At 40.6% G+C, this 14,152-nt stretch overlaps 1 protein-coding gene across 2 annotated transcripts in view; it reads right to left on the bottom strand.

The window, feature by feature from the left end:
* Positions 1–14,152, bottom strand: part of ARHGAP22 (Rho GTPase activating protein 22) — a 365,766-nt gene that overhangs the window by 249,199 nt on the left and 102,415 nt on the right. For both annotated transcript variants that reach the window (XM_029609627.1, XM_029609628.1), the window contains exon 3: positions 930–1,017. In XM_029609627.1, coding sequence (XP_029465487.1) covers positions 930–1,017 — 88 coding nt within the window. The remainder of the gene's footprint in view (positions 1–929; positions 1,018–14,152) is intronic.

The following is a 14,152-nucleotide window of genomic DNA, read 5'->3' as shown; positions in this document are numbered from 1 at the left end:
TGTTGTGCACAGAGATGCAGTTGGACAAAAACTGGCCAGGTCAGGGTGTGCCTGGGGTGCAGGGTTTTGAATTTAGCCAGTTCGCATGATATTCTGCTCTAACCAGCTAAATCTGTCCAGTGAAATGCAGTCACACATACCAGAGCTGGCCTAAATCTGACCATACAAATTTTCTGCATCCAGATTAATTTTAGACATATATTTATCCACACTTTTAGCTGGCTGAAGCATGGTTGAATATTTATTTATTTATTTAACATTTTTTATATACCGAAATTCTAGCAACAATGTTGCTAATCATTTCGGTTTACATATAACATTGGAGTGACTTAACATGTGAGTCTTACATGGAACAGGAAAATGAACTTGGAGAAAATTGAATAAATACTAATAACCAATAACATTAAAAACAGCAACAGTAGTAATAGACATGTTATATACAGGCGATTAAAATGAATCAGTTATGAATATCCAGATACAAGGTAATTGGGTAACTATCCACTTCTCTTTGGCCACTCTGCAGCCACTGTATATTGACCCCTGTGTGAATCTAAGGTGTGACCCCTGACATATGCCGTCCTCAGTGTGAGACTGTGAGATATGACTCCCTGATAGTATGCAACACCACTGAGATATATGAGCTGTGACCCTTAGAGATATGCTCTACTCAAGGCGAGTATGTAGTCTAATACCTGAGATATGTTATACTCAATGAGTGGGTGGGTGTGGGACATTCTCTGATATACTCTAATCAATCCAAATAGGTCAGATGTGACACCTAAGGAAATGTTGTACTCAATGAGAATGAGTATGACAGGGCATGCTGAGAAACACTGTATTCAGTGTGAATGTGCGACAGAGGAACATTTTCACAAATGCTGTACCCAATGAGAAGATTAACAGGAAAACATACACACTCATTCTCCTACCTGGAATGATTTCAAATAGATGTTTTCCTGGCTCCTCTGGATTAGGGACAAGTTCAGTTACCTGATTTCCTTGCAGTGGAATAAAGCCCTATAATAATAATAATAATAACAACCAATCAATGAAATAATAATTTATTTATTTATTTATTTTGGTTTTTTATATACCGGTCTTCTTGCATTAGATGCAAATCAAATCGGTTTACATTGAACAATTAAAACTTGCTTGAAAAAGCATTACATGTAACAAAGAACATCAAAACATGAAAACCTGTTGGAACAATAATAAAACACAGAGTTTGAATTGTTCATCTTTACCAGATGCCTTACAGGAAAACAAAAAAAATGGATTCAAAATTAAAAATTAAATAACATATGGAAGTATCGAGAGAAAATAGAGCATGGGAGCACTAAGTGAAAATTATGAGAGAGGAAGAGGAGAGGAGAGGGAAGGGGAAAAAGAACAGAGGGACCAGAAAGGTGGTTAAAAAAGGAAGGATTAGAGGGAGGAAATTATAAAAAAGAAACAAAACAAATCGAATTTGCCATGGTAAATCTACAGTAAGAAATCAGGGAAATGCTAGATTAAATAGATAAGTTTTCATTTTTTTCTTGAAGGATTGATGGCAGGGATCCTGTCTAAGGTCTGGTGGAAGTGAATTCCAATGAGAGGGACCTGCCGTGGAAAAAGCTCTGTTACTTAGTGGAGTTTTGGCTTGAGGGACAAAAAGGGAGCCTTGATAAGCTTTTCTTATTGGTCTCTTTGATTTGTTGGTGCAAAACTGAAAAGTAAGATCAATTGGGGCTAAGTTGTTTAAGGATTTATGTATGATGGTCATGGCTTTGTAGAGTACTCTGTATTTAATCGGAAGCCAGTGAAGCTTGAAGAGAATGGATGTAATGTGGTCTCTCTTATTTGCATTGGTCAGGATCCTGGCTGCTGAGTTCAGTAACAACTGTAGAGGCTTGATGGAGTTGGCTGGAAGCCCAAGTAGCAAAGCGTTACAATAATCCACTTTGGAGAGTATGATTGATTGAAGGACAAGGCGGAAATCGTGTGAATGCAAAAGGGTGATGAGAAATAGTATACCCTGCTATACAAAACATGTTGTCTGAGGTATCAGAATAAACCAAAACTCTCAAGAACTGTATGTTGTTTAAGGCATGGCCTCATACTACAGCCTGACACAAGGGAATGCAGTCTCTAAGAACATCCTTTCCTGTTCCACTCTGCTCAGAATGCTAAATTTTGAAGAATTAAAATGGGCATGTATTGCAGACAAATGGACCATTAGATAATATTCAGATTTTTGATTCATACCTAAAAGCATATTAAACTGCTTAAAGATAGCTTTTGGTATTCCAGTGAAGGAAATTAAGGTGTTGCTGGGCTGATGCTCATGAGATCCCCACAACCTTTTAGGGATAACGTTGATGTATATAAAGTATGAACAACTAAAGAGTAATTTAGGAAAGAGATTTGATTTAGAGTAGGTTTTGTGCATACATTTTATTCACCAAAATGTTAAAATATTAAGAAATAAAATATATATTATATCAGAGAAAAAAAAGCTAGAAATTATTTATCATATTTATTTCTCACTTCATGATACTCTAAGCAAATTACAACATAAATATTATAAAAACAAACATTCCATGAATTATTATAAAGAATAAAATCACAGAACATATAGATAGACATGGTTCAATGGGACACAGCCAGCATGGATTTACCAAAAGGAAGTCTTAACTCACAAATCTACTACATTTTTTTGGAGTGAATAAACATGGATAAAGGTGAACCAGTAGATGTGGTGTATTTGCATTTTCAAAAGGCATTTGACCAAGTCCCTCATGAAAGGCTTCTATCAAAACTAAAAAGCCATGGGTTAGGAGGCGATGTCCTTTTGTGGATTGCAAACTGGTTGAAAGAAAGGAAACAGAGAGTATGATTACATGGTCTTCAAAGTTTTAAAAGTGGAAAACAGTAAACAGTGGAGTGCCTCAGGGATCTGTACTTGGACTGGTGCTTTTTAATATATTTGTAAATGATCTGGAAAGGGGTACAACAAGGGAGGTGATCGAGTTTACAGATGACACAAAATTATTCAGAGTAGTTAAATCACAAGTGGATTGTGATAAAATGCAGGAGGACCTTGTGAAACTGGAAGGCTAGGCATCCATATGGCAGATGAAATATAATGTGTCAAGTGCAAGGTGATGCATATAGGGAAAAATAACCATGATGATACATGATGTTACGTTCCAGATTATAGTTACCACCTAGGAAAAAGATCTGGGCGTCATATTTGATATTTCATTGAAATTGTCAGCTCAGTGTGCTGTGGCGGACAAAAAAGCAAACAGAAAGTTAGGAATTATTAGAAGGGGAATGACAAATAAAATGGAGGATGTCATAATGCCTCTGTATCACTCCATGGTGAGACCGCACCTTGAATACTGTGTACAATTCTGGTCACAGCATCTCAAAAAAAGAGATAGTTGCACTGGAGAAAGTACAGAGAAGGATGACCAAAATGATAAGGGACATAGAATGGGTCCCCTATGAGGAAAGGCTAAAGAGGTTAGGGCTGTTCAGCTTCGAGAAGAGATGGCTGAAGTGGGATATGATAGAGGTCTATAAAATCATGAAAGGTCTTGAACAGGTAAATGTGAAATGGTTATTTAATTTTTCAGATAATACAAGGACTATGAATATAGCAAATTTCAGATAATACAAGGACTATGAATATAGAAAATTAAAACAAATTGGCGAAAATTCTTTTTCACTCAATGCATAATTAAGTTCTGGAAGTCATTGCCAGAGGCTGTGGTTAAGACAGTTAGTGTAGCTGGGTTTAGATAAGTTCCTGGAGGAGAAGTCTATAAACTACTATTCTTCAATAGGGAAAAGCCACTGCTTATTAATGATGCCCGCAGTTCGGGCCTTTGAAATTCAGGGAGACCCAAATTTCGGATGAAATTGCCTAATTCATCCTGAATGAATGCACATCCCTACATGCTTATTGCCTGCCTTAATAGCATGGGATTTATTTAATATTGGGTACTTACCAGGTACTTGTGACTTGGATTGGCCACTGTTGTAAACAGGATACTGGGCTTGATAGACCCTAGATCTGACCCACTATGGTATAGCTTATGTTTATTCTTATGTAATAATACAATAAAATATTTTGAGCCTGATAATCAGTGTTACTTAGCCAGATAGGTAGTAATTTATCTGGCTAAGTGGCAGACACTAAATAATTGGCTACGCTCAGCAGCCAGTTAAGTAGATTGCTGTATATCTAGTAGTCGGGCAGTGGGCGGATCGGGATGGTCCTACTTACATGGCAAACTTACTCCTAGATTCACTAAGCCGCAATGTTTTATCGCAGGAGGGATCCCATTATTGCTGTGATAATGGGGCCCCTCCCCCATAAAAGCATTGCGGCTGAATGGCACATTCTTTTGTGCTACAGCCAAACACTGGAGCGTGTGGCCCTTTAATGCGATGATGGCCCCCAACCTCAAAGGACTGACATTGCCTTAAAGGGCTTCTGACCACCCCAAAATATTGCTGCAAACATAGAGGCTGAGGGGTGACCCCCGTCTCAACCCTGACCTGCCAGTTTAGGCAGCTCTGACAGTCTCAAAATATGAAAAAGTAAAAAAAAAAAAAGAGCAGAAAAATAGAAAAAAAACTCATGACAAAACAGGGAATTTGAGCTGGGGTCAGTGCTGACCCCCATCTCAACCCAGGGCTGCCAGTTGAGGCAGCCCAAACACCCCCCAAAATGTGAAAAAGTTAAATATAAATAAATAAATAAAAACGCATGGAGGCTGCCCCAACCCCCATCTCCCTTCATCAAAGCACACAATAAAATGTGTCCCTAGCGCCGATACTAATACCCAACCCCCAAGTCACAACCTCAAGCCCTTCATCCCCTGCCCCCCTGAAGTCACTACAAACTCCCCACCCTCCCAAACCTAATAGAGTATACCCCCATCCCCCCAAAATCCATACATCAAAATCTCCACCAACCCGCCTTCCCCGAAGTCCATACATTTTTATTTATTTATTTATTTAAAGGATTTTTATATACCTGCCCACTATGCAGGATCCATTTCAAGATTCTGAGGGGATTCTGGTGGGGGGGTCAGGGGTGGGAGGAGGAGGTGGGTGTGGTGGGTGAGTGTTCTATGGACTTCGGGGGCAGGTGGGTTTATTCTATTGACCGTTGATGTGGGGGTTTTGATGTTTTGACTTCGAGGGGGCAGAGGGTGAGTGACTCAAGGTTATGACTTGGGGGGGGGGGGGGTATTGAATCGGTGGTGGTACCACATTTTATTGTGTGTATATCTAATACCAGACTTTTTAAGGATTGAAGGGTAAATGCTTAATCTATGTACACACCTGTGTTCGGAGGAAGTATGGCCAAGATCTTATTTTCATTAAATAATTCTCACTGTGAAGAAGCTCAGCTTTTTGCATTAATTCCCCAATGATAATTCTTTTCAGATATTATTTCCATAAAATAAAACACCAGCACATCAAGTTAAACTGTCAGCCTTCAAAGGGCTGGGATCAGGGTTGAATAGTATCACAATGGCAGAATATTAAAAAGGAAGAAAGATCTTTTGTCATCAGATACAACAGATACAATATTCTCTAGAGTGCCCTGGACACCAGTTATTGTACAATTTTGAAACTGTGCATCTTTTCTCAAAGATTCAGTTCTCTACAATCTCCTAACATAACATAAGTTTCTCCAGGCTAGGTCACACAACAGGTCGATCAAGCCCAGCATCCTGTTTCCAACAATGTCCAATCCAGGTCTCGAGTACCTGGCAAGAATCCTAAGGACAAGCAGTGGATTTCCCCAAATCCACCTTAAGAATGGTTTTATGGATTTTTTTTCCAGGAATTTGTCCAAACCTTTTTTAAATCCAGCTGCACTAACAGCTTTTACTGCATCCTCCAGTAAAGAATTCCAAAGTTTTATTATGTAAGGAGTTTGCCTTAAATGTATCACCTAATAATTTTATTGCATGTTCCCAAGTCTTTGTATATTTTCAAAGCATAAACAACCGATTCGTGTTTATCCATTCTAATCCACTCATTATTTTATAGGACTCTATCATATCTCCCCTCCGTCATCTAAGCAACTACCTCCAGTGTCTTATAGTGTCTCATAGACCTTGATTGACTCCTCATCTTTCATTAAGGCCAAAACTTGTGATTTTTAAAATCTCCTCCCAGAAGAACATGAAGGGATCAGATTTGTTAGAAAAGTCCTCTTTTATCTTTCTCCCCATTTCAGGATGGTCCCTTCCACTTTCTTACTGGACCACGCACTATTTTGTAATATACAGGAATTATGTGGCTCCTGCTGCTGCCTTTTTCCTACTACTGGATTACTCGGGCTGTTTCTCAGTTGAGGTAGTAATGGACACTGTTCCAGTCTCTTCTCGTCAGATTCTGATCAGAGTGATAGAAGAGGCTTCTATCAGCAACTGCTGCAGCTACCATTGACCTTGACTTGAATGCGGATGCAGATGCAGATGCTCCCTCAGGTCTCATAGGCTTCTGAGAGTGCTTTAGCCACTATGAGAAAGAATTGCAAAGTAAATGCCCTCAGGGAGTTACATTAAATTTAACATTATTGCTATTAATTAAAAGTTATTGCTGTGATGATCAGGCCATAGGGACGTCCTAAAGTTATCCGGTTAGACATAAGATATCTGGGTATTTTCATCAGCACGACCACACCGCTGAATATACTCTGCTATTTAAACAGATATGTTTATCGGGCTAATTAGCCAAGCCACACAGTGGCTGAAAATGTACCCCCGGATGTTCTGGCTAAGAAGCACTTTTTGAGATGTATCTGGCTAACTTACTTTTGAGATTTATTTGGCTTAAGTGGCTGCATTTAGCAGCCAGCATTTAGCAGCCAGCAATTAACCAGATAAGTTGAAGCTTATCCAGCTAAGTGGCGCTGAACTGCTGAATGCGTATATGATGCAAAAAGCACATGTATTTTTCCAATCTATTTGAAAATTATACAGACAGATAATTTACCTAAGAAAATTAAGTAGGACATACCTATGCAAGTCCCTATTTATGTGTGTAAGCCACCAAAGTTTCTACCAAGAACACATAAAGGAAATGAATCTGTTTTTCGTTTCCATTTCCAGGTCATCAAATCCATCTCCAGGTCATCAAAGCCCTCCTGGTTCTTCAGCCTGAACTCCCCCCCCCCCCCCCCCCCCTGTTCACTAAAGGTCTTCCAACCAGTTAATAGACAGTATAAACACATTTGATATCACTTGCTCAAGATAATTAGAAGGTGTAAAATTATGCAAGCAAGTTTCCATTTCGACACACATAAGTCTCTTTTATTATATAGCAGCTTACGCAGCTTACACAAGTATATGTTGACCCCACCCTGGAATGCCCCTCTAGACTGCCCCTTTTTTACACATGTATATTTGCACGCAAACATTTATTTACACGTTTGTTGTCTATAAAATAGCATATGTGTGCATACATGCTATTTACATGCATATATGCTAATTTTTCTGTGCTCAGCCTTTTGATAATTCACCCCTCTATGTCCCCCTGCTGTAGAAGCATCAACAATTGGTTAAACGTTAAGTTGTAGAGCTTCTTAAAACATGTAAAATCTTTCTGTCATCCTATCCGCGATACATTTTTCAAACTGGGCAAAATTGGCTTGCATCAAAAAAAAACCAAGATAGCTCTCATTAAAATCACTTAAAACTCATAGATGGAGATGAATGAGGAAAACCCAAGACACTATACATTAAAATCCAAGATGACTCACATTAAAATCTGGGTGACTCACTTATGCAATCCAAGCCAAAACAATCTGGCCCTGGAATTTAATTGTGAAAGGATACCATACTGTGTCAATTAGAAAGTGTGAGAGATTTACTCACAGATATTTATAAATGTGGATTTATTACTTCATACTTAATTTAAGTAAATTATATTAGTATTGCTTACTTTCAATGTACACACTAAATCTTAAGATATACCTTTTTAAAAATTAATAAACTGTGAAAAATCAGCTTCCAACAGCCTTCTTTAAAGATGTACTTTAGCTCACTTAAAAAGAAAGCTATGGTAAATTGAATCTCCGTATATGGCTGCCAACTGACTCCAGATTTTCAGAACAAGTGGATCCAGTCCTGATTTTACTCTCCTGCATACAGGTACTTATAGTATTGCTTTTCTTAGAGAATGCAATAGGGAAATCAGAATAAGTCCCAGCATGCAATTGGGTAAAACAAGGAAAGCATCAACCTGTCCTGAAAATCTGGAGCCAGTTGGCAACCCTGTCTCCGTAGGTATCTAGCATTAAATTATAGCACTATATAACAGTAGGAACAGAAAAGGAGCACTTTCATTAATGAAAGATTGTTTTTACAGGAACTGTAAGAGTGGGAATGCTACAGAGCCAAAATATTCAGATATTTGTAAGAAGGCTGGCAGCATATTTGATTGTATATTATCCCCCAGGGAGTTTCACCTGGAAGATTAGAAGCTCATTCTCACAGGAGATCCCAGTCCTCAGCAACTGGAAACAAGGAAACTTCTAGAAGAAAGTGATAGAGGAGAATGGATTCAACATAGAAAAAATGCACCATAATGATGCCATAGAGCATCCATAACCACAAAGTCCCCATTTCTTAAATCATTAAATTTACCATACTCCTAGGTGTGAGTCTCACAGAGAAGGTCTGGGAATTGGTGATATCACAAGAGGTCTTTTTGAGATAAGATCAACATTTACGAAATATCTGTGTGTATTTTCATTCACTTCCATAACCTATCTTTGTTCCTTTTCTCATAGTAGTAGAAAGTACACATGCCATGAACAGTGTGTGCACTTTTACCCACACTGAGGGAGGAAGGGACATTATTCAGACCATGTTTCTACACGAATAAACATGCTTTTATCTGCATACAGACATTTGGTTATTGACCCCCCTTGTGTATAATATGTGATGTACTCTTGGAAGAGAAAAGCACTAGAGTTTTCCTAGGCAACAAGTTATCTGTAAAATTTCACCACCACCACTTATCTCCAAGAGAGATGTTTGAGATCTAGCAGATACTTCCTAGTGACTTGGATTAGCCACTGTCAGAGACGGGGGTGCTGGACTCGATGGACATTTGGTCTGACACATCTTGGCAAATCATATGTTCTTATATATTCATCATATTGAAACAGATGGTGCTTGAAAATCTTTCATGTATGTAGTACATTATGTTTAAAATGAAAAAAAAAAAAAGGATTCATTTCAAAGCCTTAGTTATTTACTGTAACAATGATAGCGGAGTACTGAAAGTGGTAGCATTAAATATAAGTTATAAAACCTGTTGAAAATCATTTTGCAGAATCATCTATAATGAGCAAGTAAGAGAAACAAACAAAAAAAAATGCTGACAATGGCAAAAATGGGTAGTATGAGTGCTTTTTAAAATATGGTTGATATGTAAAAGCTTGACTTCTTTGCGGTTCCCTAATTTCAGCATGTGCTAGGCTTTTAAAATTTACCTTATAGCTTATATATTCAACGGCATGGCCCCACCACTGAATATAACCTGCTATCTTAATTTTAGCCAAATAAGCTTATCTGGCTAACTTTAGGACAGCCCTAAGGGCCAACCAGAATTAGCTGGATAGTTATCCAGCTAACTGAGGGGGGATATGATAGAGGTGTTTAAAATCATGAGAGGTCTAGAACGGGTAGATGTGAAGCAGTTAGTGCAGTTAGTATAGCTGTGTTTAAAAAAGGATTGGATAAGTTCTTGGAGGAGATGTCCATTACCTGCTATTAATTGACTTAGAAAATAGCCACTGCTTTTACTAGCAACAGTAACATAGAATAGACTTAGTTTTTGGGTACTTGCCAGGTTCTTATGGCCTGGATTGGCCACTGTTGGAAACAGGATGCTGGGTTTGATGGACCCTTGGTCTGACCCAGTATGGCATGTTCTTATGAATATCTGAGTTAGCTGGATCATTTATCTGGCTAACTCAACTCCTCCTGGAACATCCTTGCCATGTCCATCACTTAGCTGGCTATTTACTAATGCTATCTTGTTATCCTGTTAAGTACTAGCCATTCTGCAGGGCCGGATATTCAGCCACTGCTACTTAGCCAATAAGTCCTAACTTATCTGGCTAATTAGCGCTGGATATCACCCTCAATGTTATATATCTCACATAGGATCTAACTGTGTCCAGGCCGCAGATTTTTGTTTTGGTTCATTTCCTTTTGTTACAGCGGGTGGTTTTAGCCAAAGTTGGGATGGTTTTTTTTTTTTTTTTTATTGGGATTTATTGATTTCAGAACATAGCATGAGGTATTTGATTTGATTTCATTTATTATTTATATAACATCTGTCCAAGATTGTGTACAAAAATTTAAAAACCATAACTATATAATTAGAATAAAAACAAAACATCACATAAACTTATCTTTCAACTTCTGCTAGCCTTTTGTCTTTCTCTCCCATCTTGGACTCAGTACAGTTAGAAAAGCTACATAGTTGAGAAATTGAATTAAGCAAAATTGTTTCAGTCCTAGTTACCACCTTTCAAACATCCAAAAGAGTGATATTGTTTTTCAAACCATATATAAAGTCTATATAACTGAAATGGAGGGGATAACTGGAAGGGTCTCCTTAGGTCTTCCTTGTTGACCCTGGAGAGATGATACCACTACTGGAAATGAGATGACAGAGATACTGGACTAGCCCTCAGATTTAACCTGAAACTGGCTACAGTCATCATCTAATAATATAATCTGGGCTTTCCCTGAGAATTCTCCAGAACAAACAAGGCCTCCAAAGGGCTCATTATGCACCCGTTCACTCTTTAATGGCTATTTTCCATTAAATTTCATGTGGAGTCTGAATCAGCCTATGATAGCACATTCAGTCCTGGAGCTGTATCCAGGGACTCCAATGCTTCAAGACCTTCAATCAGTTGCTGAACTTCCCAATCAGCATTGACGATTTCTATTTGCTCATAGTCAGAAATTCTCAGGACTTCTCCCAGTGATGATAGCATTAGTGGCAGTGATGGGGTTCTCACAGCAGAAGATAGAGAGGCTCCTGTAACAAAACTGGAAGGGCTCACTTTTATCTCCTATGCCTGAATTAAGACATTGTACATGACAGTCCATTAAGGATGTGCAGGGAAAAAAAAATTGGTTTTGTTATTTAGTTCATTTTCTGGAGGATTTATTCCCACAAATTTTGGTTTGTGGATTCTTTGATTCATTTGATTTGTGTGAAAGAAAATGAATCAAGCAGTTAAAACAAACAAACAACCCCCTCCCCCAAAACAGCCAAAAAATGAAAACTAGGCCTCTCTCCATCTCCCGGAAAAAATGCCAGGGCCAGGGCCAGGGCCAGGGCCAGGATCCCCCCCCCCCCCCCACTTACCCAGTCTGGTGGAGATCCGCTACTGGTGACTAGGCCAAAGCCTTGGACTTGCATAGGCAGAGGCCACAGTAGATCACTCTTCAATTCCAAATGACATACATCAAAATGGTGCCATCTGCTGGGGTGAATTAACTCTGGTGCTATCTCAGCGGATGGCTGTCATTTGGCATTGAAGAGCAGAAGGAAGATGATGGACTGCAGAGCTCCTAGGCCTGGACATCGAAACCTGGGCCTGAACCTGGACCAAAGCCCAGATGTCAGGACCCTGCCTCTGGGTCGGGTTATGGCATCGGGCCTAGGCTTGGGTCCTGGCCTATGCCAAGGCCCTGCTGTCAAGACCCAGACTCTGGGCTAGGTCACGCAATGGGCCTGAGCCTGGGCTGAGGCCCCAGTGTCAGGACCTGGCCTCTGGGTCAGATCATGACATCGGGCTTAGGCCCCAGCGTCAGGACCTGGACTCCGGGCTGAACTGCGGCATAGGCCTAGGTCTGGGCTGAGGCCCTGGGACTCGGCCTCTGGGTCAGGTTGCAGCATTGGCCCTGTGCTTGGCTCCCAGCCTAGGCTGAGGCCCAGTTGTCAGGACCTGGCGTCTGGGTTGGGTCATGGCGTCTGGGTTGGGTCCAGGCTGAGGCCCTGGCATCCCAACCCAATCTCTGGATTGGGTCATGATGTTGTGCCTGAGCTTGAGCCCTGTCTGAGGCCCCAGCATTGGGACCCGGCCTTTGACGGATACCCAACAAATCAGTTAAGTTTTGGGTTTTTTTGTTTTTCGGGGGTGTCAGCCAAAACCCCGGTATCGGCTCATGCCTCCACCAAGTCCCTGGTGTCGCGCTCAGGCCTAGGCCAGAAGCCATCTAGGGCATAGGCTGTGGCCCCTGCTTTGGATCTCGCCCCATACCCTAGGTGAGGCCCTGGCTTCGGGCCTAGACTTATGTCTGATGCATTTGTTTAAAAGGAAATAAACAAATAAGGTCTGCTTTATTTGCGGGGGCCCCTGATTCAGTTCAGGGCCCCCCTGAATGAAACAAATTAGCCTTATTCACATTTTGCATTTTTGTTTTAAACGAATGCACATCCCTACTGTCCTTTGGATCCTGAACAGGAGCAGACATTACAGGTAATCCCTCTAGTTTCCCTTATCTCTTCTGAGCCATTTTCAAAGGAAAAGGCTGACTCCGGCGGCTTCCAGCCATGCTTAGACTGACTGGCCTTGGGGGTGAATGCCACGGCTTGCAGGGTATACCCATAGGCCACAAAAATAGTAACCCCCTCCAACCCCTCCCCAGTTTTTTGGTCTTGGGCTTCCTGGGAAATCTTCTGTGAAATTTCAATACAAGTTGGAGGGTTTGTAGGTTGGAGCCAGCTCCTACAAGTTTTCCTTGGGTCCATAATTCTTCCAAGAAATTAGGTATTATAATTGATTCTGGACCCTTCGAGAGTCTAGAATTTCTTGTACTTCAAACTGGTTATTTTCTTCAGTGGCCAATTCAGTGGACTGGAGGGATAGTCTGTCCAGCAATGAGAGAATCATTGGTTTTAATTGAAAGACGTGGAATACATCATGAATCTTCAAAGATGCTGGATATCTAAGTTTGTAGGCCACAGGACCCAATTGTCACTTGACCGGAAAGGGGCCCATGAATCCATGGGGTGAACTTCATGGATAGCATCTTAAATCTTAGGTTTTTCGTGCTAATCCAGTCTAGACTTCCTGGACAGAGTTGAGGTGCTGGGTGGTTCTTTCTATCAGCTTGTTCTTTAAAATGTTTTGCTGCTTGGTCTAGAGGAGATGGGTCCTTTGCCACAGTTTCTGGAGATCCTGCCCAATCAGGTTGGTTGCTGGACAGTTGTGAGAGATTGGAACAGGTCTTGGTATACAGTGATGGCACCTAAACACAATGTAAAAGGGCGATGACCATGTGAAACTGTTCTCATGATTATTATGGGCAAATTCCACCCACAAAAGGAAGGAGGTCCAATTATCTTGTCATTGGTTTATGTAGGCACTCAGAAAGGCCCTGAGGCTTTGATTCATCTATTCAGTTTGTCTGTTACTCTGGGGGTGATAAGCAGAGATGAAATCCAATGTTTTTCAAACTTTCTGCACAGGCCTTTCCAATAGCGAATTGTAAACTGAACCCCTTGGTCTGAGAGGGTGTGAAGTGGTAGCCCGTGCACACAGAAGATGTGTTAAATAAAGAGTTTAGCTAATTCAGGCACAGATGGGAGGCTCAGGAGGGTATGAAATGCACCATATTTGAGACTCTATCCACTATCCCACATATGGTGGTGTTGCCGCCACAGAGAAGGAGGTCAGTGACGAAGTCAGTGGCTACATGGGTCCAGAGTTACTTGGGGGCTGGTAGCACTTGTAGCAATCCCCAAGGCTGTGCTCTCACAGTTTTATTCATGGCACACATAGGGCAAGACTATGTAATGCTTAATGTCGGTCTTCATCTGAGGCCACCAGTAGAGTTGAACAATTAATTCCAATGTCCGAGTGATGCCAGGATGACCAGACAGGTAGGAGTCATGAGCCCATTGAAGAACTTTCTGTCGTAGGTGCTGGGGTGCCACAGTCTTTCTGGGCAGAACTGTGAATGTGACCACAACCACAATTTTAGTTTGATCAATGATATGCTGCAGTGCTTCAAGGGTTCCCTCAGTATCAAAAGAACAGAAGAGAACATCAGCTGGGTGGTTCTTCTTCATGAGCCAGTACCACAACTTGAAGTCA

This window comes from Rhinatrema bivittatum, chromosome 7 (assembly GCF_901001135.1).
Source record: "Rhinatrema bivittatum chromosome 7, aRhiBiv1.1, whole genome shotgun sequence".
In the NCBI taxonomy this organism is placed as follows: domain Eukaryota; kingdom Metazoa; phylum Chordata; class Amphibia; order Gymnophiona; family Rhinatrematidae; genus Rhinatrema; species Rhinatrema bivittatum.
Note: the sequence above shows the minus strand (reverse complement) of the source record. Positions and strands in the feature narration are given on the sequence as shown.